The sequence below is a fragment of the Daphnia pulicaria genome, chromosome 8, assembly GCF_021234035.1.
Source record: "Daphnia pulicaria isolate SC F1-1A chromosome 8, SC_F0-13Bv2, whole genome shotgun sequence".
Lineage (NCBI taxonomy): Eukaryota > Metazoa > Arthropoda > Branchiopoda > Diplostraca > Daphniidae > Daphnia > Daphnia pulicaria.
The window spans coordinates 8,249,871-8,265,550 of record NC_060920.1 but is presented as its reverse complement, the minus strand read 5'-3'; the positions used below and the strand labels follow the sequence as shown (position 1 = coordinate 8,265,550).

Genomic DNA, 15,680 nt, shown 5'->3' with positions numbered 1-15,680 from the left:
ATTATCTGCCGGGGCCAATTGATTACTATTCAATTTTTATTTTTCCCTTCATAGGAAGGAGAAGTGAGCACGGTTGAAGTGACGCGCCGGATGAGCGAGGAGCGTGATCTTCAGCCGCACGCAGGAATCGGCAACAACAACAACAACAACAACAACCACGGAATGGCCGTGAGTAACGAAGACAAGGAACGGCGGCTGCAGCGCTGGAAGGATAAGTTAGGACCGCGGGACGAAGCAGAAACGGCCGTTATGACGGCCAGCGGCGCAAGCGCCATCAAGGTCCGCCGCGATCGACCCTCTCGCACCAACGAAGCCGAACCACCGGTAAAGCCAAACTGCAATAATGTTCCGTCTGTGTATGTACGCATATCGCATCAGCCTTGTCGTGTCCTTCGCTGCCAAAATCCCAACTTAAAACACTTGTGCGGATAAGTAGAGAGACAGAAATCTTAACATGGTCCAAAGAAGCTAAAGCTTATTGCTCAGCATAGGATCGCGTGACGATCATAATATTCCATTGGGGGCATCAACTTTGTTTTTTCTTTTTACGAAGAAAAAGAGGAAGATACCAAGTAAACTCTCTTGAATGAAAACATTTCACAAATGTTTTCCGGAGAGTACACGGTTGGACGGACGCGCAGAGAAGTCCCCCCTGCGCTGCCGATGTTAGATCATTGGAGCGTGCGATTGTCCGCGACTGAAAAAAATTCATATTTTTGTTGGTTTTCTTTTGGTTTTGTTTGTCGGTTGGTTCGTCGTCGGTTGACCAAGCAGCAAGCAGCAGTCCAGCAGCAAGAGCCTGTCCGATCGTTCACCGAACCAACGACAACATCATCGACGGAAGATAACTGGCGCACTCGGCTGGCCAGACAATTCCGGGCCGCTGACAAACTCGATTCTTCTTCCATCAAAGAAGACGATCCGTCCACCCTGCGTGCCAAATCCCGCTCCAGATCTTCCAGCCCACTGAAGGTATATTTATATACCATATGCGCAATGCCGCAAGTTGATTTGATACGCCAGCTGGACGGGCGGACTGCATGACAGACGGCCGGAAACTTTGGTGATGGGTTTTTAACGATTGCACGTTCAAAAAATGGTACCCGATGAACTTGTGAGAATTCCATGCAAGAGATCGACCTCCCCTTTAAAGCCCGCAGTTTTCCTTTCACGCTTTGCTGGATTGCATCCATTCTTTTGAAACATTTTTCATCGGCTGTTAACCTGTTTTGTTTTTGTTTCGCAACTGTCACGAAAATTGAAAAACATTCTTTTCCGTTTGACAGGATGAGACGCAAGGCTCCCGTCTGGCCTTATCGCATTTGCGGGATTCGCCGCCAAGAAAAGCCGATTCCGTCTTTTCCAGGTTGGCACAGGGATCCGGAATGCGTGGAACGAGCAGTGCGGCCAACAACCGAACGTCAACTGATACCCAGCAGGTATAATACTATTTAACATATTTCAGATTTCAATCTAATCCCAAACTCCGTTTAAAAAACTACAAATAATTATCGTTTTACCAGCCGAAACAAAGGCGCAGCCTGTTTGGAGATTCCACTCGTGACAGTTTCACGAAAACTTTGTCGAAGAAATTCGAAAGCCCCGCCAAGCGGCCGGAGGAAAATGGAACGAGTTCATTGCTGAGACGTTCTTCATCCATCCGGACGGCTGATCGTCCCCGTTCGACATTCTTCTCTCCGATCAGCAGCGAACCAACGGTTCCGGAAATGAGAGAGAGGACCATGACGTTGGGCAGGTCATCCAGCTTCCGTGTTGGGAATCGCACCCCAGGTGCCGGCTCGTCCACCCCGTCCACCGCCACGTCGACGACCGAAAAGAAAACAGGCTCGGGTTACACTTCGTCTCTAATGAATTGGCGTCCATTCCGCAAGAGCCGCGATGAGAATGCCGATCCGGAACCCTCCAGCCGGAAGTCGTCGATGAGCTCAACCATGACCAATCGACCGATCGGCGCCAGCAGCACGAGATCGTCTAATTTAGGAACGAGCAACAGCAGCCTGAAACGGTCCACCTCGTCCGTCGCATCACTAACACCCCTGCGGGTATTGTTTTCATTAGCAACCCCTCTTGCACTTAAATGAATTGCGTACTCACGTTTGTTTCTTTTTAACTACGTCATCAAATCAAATCGATAGGGAGGCGGTTATGTCCCTGGCGGAATGTCTTCCACTTTATCCAGCGCCCAAAGGAACGGCCCATCAAGTACATCCTTGATGCGAACAGGTTCGGTCAAAACGGCAGCTGCCCCGGTAAACGGCCGGACAACATCATTCCTCAAAGGTAAGTCACGTGTTCACGATTCTTTTTGGGGTCTAATGTTATTGGTGAATGATCATCGAGGTCGTCACATCCGCCGTGTCCGGATGAGTAAAGAGATTTGTTTCCTATTGATGTTCGTTCCGCTTACGATTCTTTCCATTATGTAGTCTCGTTTATTATGTGGTCGTTTTGTTGTTTTGTTTTCCATTATTGATCTTCTTTTTTTCTTTTTTCTAATTCCGGAAACCAAACTGACCGCACATTTTGCAGTGGCAGTTCCAAGTTCTCCCGCTCCGGTCCGTCGCAGCACGGGGTCCAGCTTCATGCGACCGACCGCGTCGAGCGTGGCCAAGGATAAAGACCTGCTCGGTCCCGTTCTGGTCAAGAGCAGCATCCGCCCGACAGCCGCTACAACCTCCGTCGCTCAACGTCCCAAACTGTTCTGAGCTCCTCCCCCCCCTTTCTACGATTTTTCTCTCTCTCTGTCTCTCTCTCCATTTAATTTATTTTTATTTTTTCGCCGACATTTTCAATTGTTCTTTCTCCGTTGCTTTTTCGGCTTTCAACTCAACAACCTTCCGACTCTCGCAACAACGGGAAAACAGCAAACTACATTTTAAAAGGTTGGTATTTTGTCTTCTATACTCTCCAGCTATGCGCTAAACAAGCCAGAACAATTTCGTTCTTATTCTTTTTCGTCACCATCATAGTGGAAAAAAGATAAGCCCTCCATTAAAAAAAAAAAAAAAAACATAAAAAAAGAACAAAACGCAAATGGATTACATATTTAAGTTCATTTGCCTGCCACACAAAAAAAAAAACTTAAAATATTTCGTGACTGCGTCATTGCGTTTTTTAAAATTTTCATGCATAAAAAAACTTAACCGGTGATATTCCTTCTGTCTCTCTTGTATATGACTTTATATTATATAAAGTCATTTTTTTGTTTGTACTGTACAACAAACACACCAAGCCTTAATTAAGCTCTCTCTCTCTCTTTCTCTCCTTATCTGTCCCTATCTCTCTTTGGTCCATGTTATTGCCGCCTTTATAATCTTTCTCTCCCTATCACTACCTCTGAAACTCTTTTTTGACATTTTCTTGTTCAAAATAATCCCAGGGCCTGACCGTACATATATTATATATTTTTTAAAAATAATTTACATTTTCCCTCCCTCAAATACTTGTTATTTGCTTACCCGCATTCAGTGAGAAATTGTGCCGAGCCTCTCCCTACTCTCCTCTACCGCCTTCCACATCCCGCCTGTGGTAAAAGATGATATCCCGCAAAAAAAAGGTGCCAATTATTGAGTATTCTATCGTCTTGTAAACGCCGACATTCGTTTAGGCGGGGTTGTAAACTCCCAACGTCCAGCGATGTCCCGTCCGCCTCTTTTCCATTTGAAAATATTATTCAGAGCGTTCATCAATACGAAGCTCGCCACTTATATTCGCCATGCCATCAAGCCATCAAACGGCGGATTCTGCTGTCAAAAATAACTTTTAACGGAACACATTAATGGGGAACAAAAAACATTTTTTTTATATAAAAAAAAATTGTGTGTGGTGTAATAATCTCTCCATTTTTAATCGTGTAAAAATACCTTTTTTTTTGGTTTAACAATCGGTGTGTTGATTGGATTCGAAAGGAAGAAATACATATACTCATTCCCGCTTGTAAAATAATAAAACCAACTCATTTACATTCAATAAAATTGAAAACATTAATACAACTACTGTTTTTTTAAAGTGGAATCCTTTGTTTGTATTTCCATCCCGTTTCATTTTGCATACAAGCCATATGAAAATAGCAAAGAAAAAAAAAAAACATTTGATAAAGGCACACAATGCCCAAAAAAAAACAGCACACGACACACGGGGGAGGCGGAATCAAGAAAAAAAAGGAAAAAGTTGAATGAAGCCGAAATGGAATTGAGAAATAAGATTAAAGAAAAAAAAATATCAAACTAATGATAATTTTAAAAGAAAAATGAATTAATATTTCTGGAGTAGTGGCGAATAAGTTGGAGAGAGGAAAAATATATTACGAAAAAGAAAGAAGATTATTATATAAGTGGGATATAATCATTTTTTTTTTACTTGTTTAATTTAAAAAAATTGTTTTCCGAGGGGGAATGTTTTTTTGTTTTTCGGTCCCAATATTATATTCCTTTCTTTTAAGCCGAGACGAGAGTCGCTACATGTACACCAGAGACGAAATACAACACACGCGACAAGTGTCACGAAGCGAACAGTAAAGAATGCAATGGTAATAAATTTCCCAAATTTGTCGTTCGTTTTTTATTTCCCCATTTTCCATTGAGTGTGAAAATTGCTTGCGATAACATATGTCGTGAGTGTGTTTCTCATCGCTCGATGTTGACGCGTTCTCTCAACAGGTTAGACAGATGGAGCGTCTCTTCTCTCGTTCCCGTACGTTTCTCGATTACTTTCCGCAAATGGAAACGGGAATCGCGGATGAGAAAATGAGGAAAGATGAAGGAGAAGAATAAAAGATGGGGGGTAGTACACAACATTCTGGCAAAAAAAAAAAAATAATAATTCCCTTGTTTATGGCGATACCGTTATCTTAGCCTGTGTCTCTGCTCATCTCCGTAACTCGGAAACCATCTCAGACAAAACCAAATAGAGAAGAAAGAAAGAGAAAAATAATAATACTAATAAAAAAGAATGAAAAGGGAGAAAAAAGCGAGAAGAAGAAAAATAAGTCGGGTCCATCTCATTTTTTGACTTCAAAAATCAGCGCAGCGATATTTGGAAAGGGGGATTGTTCCGGTCTACCACAGTTTGGATGAGAATCCACCGGGAGGAACTCGCCCGCGTCGCGGTGTTTCTTCCTTCTTTTCGGCAGCTTCAGCGCTGTAACCCTCGCCCGTTACTGGATTACCTACGAAATTGAAGAGGGGAAACAAAAAACAAAAACAAAGGAAATAATTAATGTCAAAGTTCGGAACAGCGACAAAAGCCATTAAAAGACCACCGAGAATAATAATTCTCTATTCCAGTACGTGTGAGAATGAGAGGGGGTCTTTGGGGTGCACCGAAAATAATTTACGATAAAAAGGAGAAATCCCAGAAAATAAAGTTATTAGTGTGACACAAACATATATACACAAGCTCGTGTCTCTTTTTTTGTGTATGTGTGTAACTTTTCATTCTTTTTTTTTTAGCAGCAGCGGCAGCAGCTCAGCTTTGGGAGTTTTTATTAGGGGGTTTGGTTAGTTTGGATCATTTCCGGCTGGGTCGCTTACACAATTCAACAAGGGACAATAACAACAACAACAGCCAAAAGTCGAAAAAAAGAATCAGACACGATTTCAAACCCCGCCCAAGCTGAACAACATCATTCAAAAAACTGTTTGGCATTGCAGTTTCCGCTGCCGATTCTTCTCTCACACGCAAGATGCACACACCAGTGCACTCCCCCATTCTCTTTTTTTTTGTTGTGTCTGTGTGTGTGTCCATGTTTCTTTTTAATTGAGTTTTTGTTTGGTTTATTTACAGTATTTTGCATTACCTCGCGCACGGTTTCCTTGCTGACGACCAACCGGTGTAGGTAAAGGCTGTTGGTTAGTGTAGGCAATCGGCCCGTTAAGCAGCGGCGTACCTGAGTGATGCAATCGCGACCGCGACCGCGACCCCGACAACACACGCGCACCAATCCAGAACGACGGGTTTCAAATAGTCGAAGCAAATAAAAACGAAAAGAGAAAAAGCCCCCAAAAAGAGAAAAAAGATCCACACCATGAAAAAGGACAAAAATAATAATACAAGGTTAACAAGTGATTCTTATGATTTTTCTTTTAAATTAATTAACAAATAGTGTGCCATGAATTCGTGACGGGTGAGAAAATTTAGGTCTAAATTCAACGGGAAATGCAACGAAAGTTACTCAAATCTACCCAAAAGAAGAGATTTGATTTTAATTTAATGTCATTCAGAATTCTTGACAGGATTCTAACCCGGTTAATAGGATTAATAACGACAAGACATTATTGTTGTTTAAACGTTAATTAGTCGAAGCGAAGAATGTAGCAAGGAAAAAGCGCTTAGCGGGATTCTTCGATTTTTGTTGTTGGACTTTTGTTTTTGTTTACCTGATCGCGGGGTGTTGGGTTCGGAATTGTTGGGCGATCCGTTGGACGTGGAAGTCTGAGACGGAGTAGAAGCGCCGTCATTGGAATCAACAGACGAGGTTTTCACGCCCAAATCGCTCAAATCACCGCCAAATCCCGAGCCGGATCCAAAATGATCAGAGTGGTTAGACTTGGTGCCTGCTGCTGGTTTGCTGTCGGCAGTACCGAAAATGTCGCTCGATCCGCCACCAGGAGGTTTCAACACCCTATAGAATAAAAATAAAAAAGGACAGATCGTTAATAAAAATTATCCCATCCATTCGCAAATGAAACAATCGATTTTAAAAAGTTGTAACAGGTGCGCACTTTCTCTTGCCGCATCCAACGCGATCCATCTCGACACTTCGAAATTCGTAGTAAGCTGGCATGTTGATTCTTAATTAATATTTCACTTGATAACCACGTAAATATAACCACAGACAAAATTCACTCGTTTCCAAACTTAACAATAACTTTCAAACAGAAAAACGGTGCGATAACAAACAGACTGCTCCACTGGATTTGCTTTTGGTCGACCGGTAGTGGCTTTCAAATAAGAGCTGTTCACCTGACGAGAGTCAACGACGGATTTAACTCGGCACTAAGCCGGCCGTTGTCTATTTATGGAGATTCGCCCTCTCTCGGCAGTTGACGTTGCGTGCAACGAGAGGCGGGCAGAATGCGCACTCACAGATACAATGTGCGGCAGGTACCACGCGCTGTTGTAAGACGGGGGAAAGGTAGAAATTTTCCAGCGAGAAGGGGGAGGAATAAAACAAAAACCCCAAAAAAGAAACAGGTGGAGTAGAAACCTCCAGGTGGGTGGAGAACCGAGAAGAAAATTGGGGAGGGAGCAGCAGCAGCAGCGGCGGAGCTGCTGCAACACCAGCAGCGAGCCACGCTTCCTGTTTCCTCTCGGTTATTTCTTTCTTTTTCCGATGGTCTTCTGCATGTCCCCAATATTATTTTCATTTTTCTACCCTTCCACTAGGGCTGGGGTAACAATTGCCCCACCTCGCTGGCAAACCTTTTAAACACCATTTCAGCCTCGAGCAATATTTTTCCTTTTGCCCTTTAAATAAAGAAGTTGAAGGAGAAAGAATAACAATGAAGAAAGAGAAAAAAAAAAGCTCCCGATAATCACCAGCGTGACGCTGAGGGAGACCGAAAAAAACCGGACGAGAAGGCGCTCGTTTCCACCCGACTGGTTCCTTGCCGCCATGTTATACCCCCCTTAATTTTTCTTACTTCTTCCTCCACCATCATCATCATTTCCTTCCAGTCTTGTTATATCCAGAAACTTCTTTTATTTCCAAGCAACAGAAAGAGGGGGGGGGGGGGGGTGGATAACTATCGACGAGACCTCGTTTAAAAAATGAGAAACGTTTTCAAAAAAGACACACAAAAAAGTAGCCACCAACGATGGCTGTTCAATCAACCGAGACATGCTAGCTCATTGTTTCTTTCCTCTTAAACTCGAAATATCGAGAAAATGTGAGTCAGAACAAATCGAACTGGATAATAAAAATGCGAGTAAAAAAAGGAAAAGAGTTGAAGACGAAAAACCAACTGGTCTACGTGTGTGGAAGTCCTTCAACGGTTTCGTTACTCAGCCGCCGCTGCTGCTGTCCACCTGTCAAACCTTACAACATCCACAACAGGGCAGCAGACACACATCATGACTCATGGGGAGAGATAAGCGCACCAACAGTAAGCCACCATCACTGTCATCACCGACAGAACAAAAAACAAAATTTTCCCTTTCGATCTGGAAAAAAAAAATGTGAAAATCAATCGATTTCCAAAAAGGGTCGATCGCGAAATTCCATTTATTAAACCGACACGGAAATCCATCAATCTTGATGAATAGCTTCTCTCTCTCTCTCTTGTAAGCCTGTTGAATGAGTTTTCGGTTCGATGAAAGTTACCTTTTTTTGGCGCGATGCATTCTTCCATTATGACATCGAAGTGCACGCACGCACGCAATCATACACGAAACAAAAGAAAGATAAAGAGTCCCAACCGGTAAACAACGCGGACGGGTATCTCGTTACGATCAACTAGCTTCCATTTCTACCTTTCACCATCCGGCGAATTCAATGCCAATGGACAAGGGAAGAATCCGGCAAACAACACAATGTATCCGCTCAGGTGCATTCGGCGCAACCAGCACGCAGACACACGATGACGATGTTTTTCGGTTGCAAAATAAACCAAACAGACAAAACAAAATAAAAAAACACATTTCCCCGACTTCTCTGTACAAGAGTAATCACGAAAAAAAAAATCCAACAGCAGCAGAAGCTATAAAAGAGCTGTGTGTGTTTTTTTTTCGGAAACTTTAGACTCCACCAACGTATTCCGTGTCTCTCAAGAGTAGCTGCTGATGGGGGGCTATGTAGGTTTCCACCTGATCGAACGATACGAGAGCCAAAGAAAATGGCGGGACTCTTGAAAAAAGGCAAAGCTAAACGGGAGCGTACCCTTTCACTTTAATCCCTCAGTTACTTTTTGACAGCAGCTGCAGCGCTGCAGACATTTAAGACCTACAAAAAAAGAGCAGCAAAAATAATCCCACCGACACACTCTTTTTCCCAAAGTTCTTTTTTTATCCTCATAAAAATAGGTGAATTCGTCCGGTAAGGGTATGAGGAGCGTCATCATGGTCAGCTTCGCTCTTTTACTTTATTTCTAAGAAGGGAACAATGCTTGTTCCGCCACGATCCAGCGGCCGTCAGTCCGGTGCTGAGCTCAACCGGAAATTCACATTTTTTTTTGTACCCCATTCTTTTTAAGGGGCTCGCATATTTCACAAAACAATAGTGAATAGAAAAACAATGGCGCTAATTAACGAGCAAAGACCCGGGGAGAGCAACAGCCGCACTACTCTCAACCTTCTCCTCCCTGCTCTTAACCCAATCAGCTCCGGAGGAAATAGGGAATAGTTCAAAATCAAATCATTAGGCAAACCAAATTCGAAGAAAGATAAAAAGAGATCATCGACACCGAGACGGAATCGGGTGATTGAATCACAAATGGCGTTCTCCCACTGAAATAACGCTATTCGAATTCCGCTATGTTTTAACCTCCGTGCCTCAGTCTCTTTGAGCAGCATTTCTAGGAATGATCGAATAAAGTGGATAAAAATGGGATAAAAGTACCGCTAGTAATTGGTGCGAAATGAGAACTTATGGCACGCACACACACCGGACACAAAGCGAAGTGGTTCCCTTTTATCGCCAACATCAAACCAAGAAAAAGCGAAGCGAAAACCGAAAACGCCAATTACTCGACTTGTTCATCCCAATTCCATCCCCTTTTTTAATAGTATTGTGCAGAAACCCAACTGAGCTTCATGCATCTAATACCGTGTCAGTTCTACATTAAAATAAATAGCGTGAAATTTGATTCTGCCAAAGAAAATAGCGTGATCCATATCCCCCCACTTATACCTGTTACGAAAAACAAAATAACTTTAGAAATGAGAAAGAAAACTATCAAGAACAAAGAATTCTTGTTGGATTTCCCAATGTCGAATCTGGAATCGGTGCGATTCGGAGAAAGAAAAATCCCGTTGTTATATTCCCTTTAGTGACTATGAGGGAACGTGAAGAGCGGCTCACGGTTCCGCATGAACTGTCAGGCAGGCAAATAAAAAATAAGCCGACGAACGGCACGAAAATAAATATTAAAAAAAAGGAAATCGTGCCACCTACAACACAATAAAACGATTGCAGCCCCACAGCTTTTATTTGTTGCAAAATTGTCTTTTGTTTATCACAGGCGTATCAAATTGAATCAAACTGTTGACAAACGAAAAGACCGACTTATAGCAACCAAGCAACAAACATCCCAAATTAGCACGGGAAAACAAATTCACCAAAGAAAAAACAATGTCTCAGCGCCTGTCGGGGCCGAGAGAGAGAGAAATATTTACGTTCCGAATCTCCGTTTCCGAGCTCATTACCTGACGAGAGTTTGTGTACCACACAACCGTGTCAGTGATTCCACTGATGACTCGCTTCCTGATATCAAATTTATTCTACTAAATTAAGGTGGAGGCTCCCACCATCAAGGCTAGTACGGACTTTTTCTTTCACTACCCTTTTCTTTTTAATATTTTGTCATGGAACAATGCGGAGATAAACAACCAAACTAAAAGAAAAACGTGTATCACACACCACCACCCCCACAGCCGGGCGTGGTGTCCCTGGTCTAAACTAACGTCGCCGGTGCTTCATTTCCCGTTGGGAAGCAACGGTGTTATACAGAGAGTCCCCTCTCTCTTGCAGACGAATATAATGGTGGAAAACGTGCGGGGGGTTATGTTTGCATCGAAAAATATTCCCTCCCTTCCTCAGTTACGATATGACCGTTCTCACCCATTCGACGAGATATGAAAATCCATCATGATGGATCACACGCATGGCGGAAGCGCGCACGTGTGCTCTTCCATCCCAACGCCACGAACTGACAATACAACCCATGAACCACTAGGTCAACAGAGACAATCGATCGATAGCGCACGACAGAGGCATACAAAATAAAATCGATAAGGCACAAGCGGCGAAAATACAGAATTTACTTTTCACGAATTTTCGAAAAAAAATCGGAAGGATAGTTATCTTTTTTATTTCTTCTTTTGGACAAGCTGCAAGGATAATGACGTCTAATAAACATAAAGCTAATGACCCGAATCCTGCACATCCCGACGCCCAAAAACACCTGGCCTCTTTTCTTACGTCTAACTTTCCGCTTGGCTGATCTTGGCTCTTTTAAAACTTAAAACTTAGCAATCAAAACAAGACAAAAGAAGAAGCCAACGGAAAATTTAGTCAAGTCGAGATGAATAACGACGACGGAGAACGGAAGATAAAAATTCGATAACAAAAAGATAACACGATGTGCCAAATTATAAAAGTCACGAAATCGCAAAGGCTCGAACTAGATTTTCTTATCGGAAGATAACGACAATTTTTCTCTCTCCAGTCCGTTCTCACGTCCAAAATAAAAAAGCAAGTTTCTTCGTTTACTCATCTATAACTAACAAACAAAAAATGGAAAAAGATGGCGACAATGGAGGACATTGTCTGGTAACTGGAAAGGCTGTCCTGATCGCTTTCATCACAGACGAAGGTTATAAAATAAAAAAACATGCCGCCACGCAGTCCAGTTGCTTTTTTTTTCGGGAGAAAAGACGACAACAATAACCGTGAGCCGCAATGTCGTTCCATCATAATCGAAAATGATCATTTCCCGTCCTTAACATAAAAAATAATAATACTAAACAAAAACAAGAGAAAAAATAAAAGTCGAGTTGTACAAGAAAAGTCGACGCGTTTTCAAAGAATAACGTCACACCCCAGTGACTTTTGAAGCCAAACCGCAGCAGCAGCACCTTCGGCTCGTGATCACCAAAGTCACAGATTAAAAAAACCGGAAAGAATAGAAAATAACCAAGTGTTAAAATGCAAAGAGTAAGAAATTTGGATTTTCCTTGGTGGCCGGAAACTCTTCAGCAACCATCATCACGTCACGCACCGGCATGAGAAGCTTCTAATTCGATTTTTTTCTTTCTCCCCTACGAATCACAAGGAACGAGGGCGTTCATCATTTGCCCTGTCAAACAATAGATTTCTCGATGCGTGAACCATCAAGGGAAGGCCAAAAAGAGAACAAGAAGTTCAAAGTCATTCCTTTTTTTAAATTATTATTGTTAAGGTTTTGGGTTGGTCTACCATCAATACGGTCGCGGTCAATCTTGTTCAGGTGGATCTACGCCTGTCTTACGTCAATCCAAAATGGAATACAAAAGTCGCTGTGTGTGTTTTCTTTTCCCCTTTAAAAAAAAGATTGATCCGAATCCTTAGAAGAAAAAAGGGCAAATGGTAATGTTGTTTGAGACATTCTTTTGACGTCACCTTCATCTATCGCTCCAGGGTCATTACGGTTAAACTACAGGTGAATTCCGAGAAATACAATACCACAATTAAACGCCCAATTTTACAAAACTACTCCGAGGACAATTGCTGTAATCAAGCTAAGAATGTGTTGTCAAGTTGCCATGAAAACAGTGCTACATCATTAAATGTTAACTATCTAAGCGTCTTTTTCTTTTATTACACAAGTCAGTGTCGTAACTATTGAAGAATGGCAACCATATGCTTTCATCATCCAAAAAGGTTTTTTTTTCTTTTCCTTGGGTGCGGGCCATATCGATGGCCACTTCACCAAATAGAGGAGAAAAAATGGAATCGCCTCTAGCGGCCATTGTGAATCCTACAGAAAAAAGAACATTCAAAAAACAAAAGAAGAATGGAATTCTTTTTTCCAACGGCCGAATTCTCCTGTGTTCTCGAAACGCATTCTAACCAGCTGAGCGAGAGGGTTCAAACATTTGAATTGCCAATTTAGCACGGCGGGCACCGTCCGCCATCTTGGGAGAGGCTTTATAAGGAAATTGAGGAAGAAGAAAAAAGAACCGGTTCGACTGATCCTTGTCTGAAAATGCAAAATGGCCACGTGTTTTTTACCAGACACAAGGCCCGTAAAAAGAAGTGGCCCTCGCCATTTGCATGCTGTGAAAAATTTTCGAATAAAAACCTATTATTTGTACAACTGCTGTATAGATTCAAAATTACACTGGCCAAGCGTGCTTGCACATACGCAGATGGTGAGAGCAACCCCAATATTATACGAAATGCCACAGGTTTTGAGTCATACTAAGCTATGTTCGTGTTGCCATGGCGATGGACTAGAAAACACACACGCTCTTAATCCCCCCTCTAACAATGCCACTAGTTAAAATCACCTACCCAACACACCAAACTATTCAGTACTACCAAACTATTCAGTTATGCCATCGATCCATCACGAACCCTAGCGACAAATGGCTGCCGCTATGTGATGTGTCATCATGAAATTAGAAACGCGATACCCCAGCCAGTAAGAAAAAAAGAGCAACCATTTCCAACGACACCCAGTGATGAATCATCAACCATGTAGCAATAGATACAGCTAAACAAAATGCAACGACATGTAAAAAATGTTTAAAAAAGAACTCACTTGCTGGAAATCCTCATCTCGTCGGTCACTCCCACGGTAAAATTGACAGACATGTTGCTGTGCTATGTGTGTCTTTCCTGGCTTCTTCAAGGAATGTTCTCAAGACGCGTGTGTAAGTACTCTGGCACACAGCAGACGAGAAAAAAGGCTGATGATGATGATGACGGTGAAGTAAATTAGCAAACGATGGGGGAAATTAGACGTCGTCGAGGTGTTGTGAGTGTGTGAGAAATGGCTACTGTCACAGCCGAATGCTTCCAACAGTTCGGAGAGTACTAACCGGATCTCTCGAGCAAGAATTCTAACCGGCCACGAGACCCCTCGCTTTTCTTTTTTCTTTTTTCCAGACTCCCTTTTTCTCTCTGTCTGTTATCTGACACACCAGCTGAAGGGGAGGGTTGGGTGGGGGGGAGGAGGGAAAAATATCCGTTGCCAAGTTGCCAAGTTGTGTTCAGCCTCAGGGGGAAATGAGGGGGGTAGAGAGGGGCCGGCTCTCATTTTCGGACCCGGTTTCTCCATTCGATACGCCGGTTGTATGGTAAAAGTCCAGAAAGCTGCGCCAACAAAATTTCGGATTCATTCCGAGTTGGAGTCGGATTTTTTATAACGTCATTCGGATATTTTGGATGAAACTTTTTGTTGTTGTAATGTTCGTGAATGGCGGTTAAAACCAGAGATATTATGTCATTCTCAGATCTCATATTCGAAATCGTACTTTTGATCTCATATGGGCGGTTCCCTTTTTTATTCGAATTTGAATTTTGCCGTTTAATTAATTAAGAGAGCCATCTAGCGGTAATAATTGACTTCATGATTTAATTGGTGACAAAAAAGCAAAAAAAGGAATAGAGAGAGTCATGCAACATTGTACGACAATAACTTGGCGCTTAAAATCATGTGGTGCAAAAATTGCATAAATTTTCGGTGCTCCATACTGAAACTTTTCTTTTTTCTCTAGTATACTGTTGTTCAAACGAGTTGCAAGTGTGCAACGTGGTCGTTGTTCTCTGTATTCGTTGTTCTCAGTACTCTATTGTGCTGAAACTAGATAAAGATTGTAATATGCAAGTGTATGAGGGAATTTTGTGCCATTCCAACATGTGGTCAGGTCTGTCCTTTAAACAATTGTATCAACATGATGCTGAAAAATCTTGTTGAGCCATGCACGTGTTGAGTTTGTGCGATGAAAAACTTGAGATGAGTGGAAAACTAGATTTGTGTATTGAGAATTGAGAATTCCCTTCACATCAGTGACTAAAATTCACTAGATTTTACTATTGCTGCAACATGGTGGTCAACTCTTCATCAAATTCCTTCCCTTCTTCCAGAGGTAGTTTAAGCATGCGATAAATATTAAACCATGACCAGATTTTATAATCATACTGTTTGAATCTAGGCTTCAGTGAAATCCACTTCAAGACCGAAAACCAAGTAGAATGTTAACAGCAGCATTTTCCCCATCATTCTCATTCGAAAAAGGTATAAAAATCCTGCATCATACTTTTTAATTCACTAGTCAGGGGTCTAAAGGTTAGAATAGGTTTATTTACAACAATCGACTGAATATGAAACAGCCCCCACTTGTTAGGTTATGAAAGACGTTTTTTTTTTTTTTAAATTTACAATTAATGAAGCGAAACATACGAAAATGTGTAGCAAGTGCTAATAAATGCTGACATGCTGCAGCTGAAAGATTTCCTTGGTCGTAATAAGACAGGGAATGTGCTGTAGCCAAGTTAATCTGTTGAAATTGTGTTTAAATCCATGTTTCGTTTTTCAACCAGTCTCTTTTCAACATGATGACTACCAGTATCAGTAAAACGGCGATAAAGGTCTCGACCACAACATTGATCTGCAAAAAAAAAATCGTTTATGCTAAATCACCTTTAAATTGTCTATTTACACTGTTTTGTACCTGAGGGAAATATTCGATGAAAGCAACATCAATCAAATTCTAACTCGTCTTTATTTTATTGAGCAATTACCTAGTATTATACTAAAGCTGAATTGTAAAATGTACATTTCAATCAATTTGTCAAGTTGTCTCGAATCAAATTAGCATATACTCAATGCAGAGCGAATAATTCGATTTTCATTTCGGGCCAAGTATATAGCCTACTATAAACAGTGTGTGCGTTCTATTGATTGGCTTAACTAGGGATGCGTGAAACACACAGGCAAAAATCCTCCCCCCGACCA

General features: G+C 41.9%; 2 protein-coding genes across 8 annotated transcripts in view; one reads left to right on the top strand and one right to left on the bottom strand.

Moving 5' to 3' along the window:
- LOC124310825 (FH2 domain-containing protein 1-like) overlaps nt 1-4,132 on the top strand; it is a 31,341-nt gene extending 27,209 nt beyond the window's left edge. For 3 of the 5 annotated variants that reach the window (XM_046774870.1, XM_046774868.1, XM_046774867.1), the window contains 6 exons: nt 55-324; nt 775-972; nt 1,287-1,439; nt 1,524-2,063; nt 2,157-2,301; nt 2,551-4,132. In XM_046774870.1, the coding sequence (XP_046630826.1) occupies nt 55-324; nt 775-972; nt 1,287-1,439; nt 1,524-2,063; nt 2,157-2,301; nt 2,551-2,726 (1,482 nt within the window). In that variant the 3' untranslated portion in view covers nt 2,727-4,132. The remainder of the gene's footprint in view (nt 1-54; nt 325-774; nt 973-1,286; nt 1,440-1,523; nt 2,064-2,156; nt 2,302-2,550) is intronic. The other 2 variants (XR_006909718.1, XM_046774869.1) reach the window with 2 other exon arrangements.
- A 251-nt stretch (nt 4,133-4,383) lies between these two features.
- On the bottom strand, nt 4,384-13,853 carry LOC124311460 (microtubule-associated protein Jupiter-like). 3 transcript variants are annotated; one of them, XM_046775962.1, is made up of 4 exons: nt 13,482-13,853; nt 6,399-6,643; nt 5,819-5,908; nt 4,384-5,188 (listed from the first exon to the last, which is right to left on the bottom strand). In XM_046775962.1, the coding sequence occupies exons 1-4, from the start codon at nt 13,532-13,534 to the stop codon at nt 5,079-5,081; spliced, it is 498 nt and encodes a 165-aa protein (XP_046631918.1). In that variant the 5' UTR covers nt 13,535-13,853; the 3' UTR covers nt 4,384-5,078. The 3 variants fall into 3 exon arrangements, with proteins under 3 accessions (XP_046631918.1, XP_046631917.1, XP_046631919.1); XM_046775961.1 differs by lacking the exon at nt 13,482-13,853 and adding an exon at nt 6,744-7,015; XM_046775963.1 differs by lacking the exons at nt 5,819-5,908; nt 13,482-13,853 and adding an exon at nt 6,744-7,012.
- Between the last annotated feature and the right edge of the window lie 1,827 nt (nt 13,854-15,680).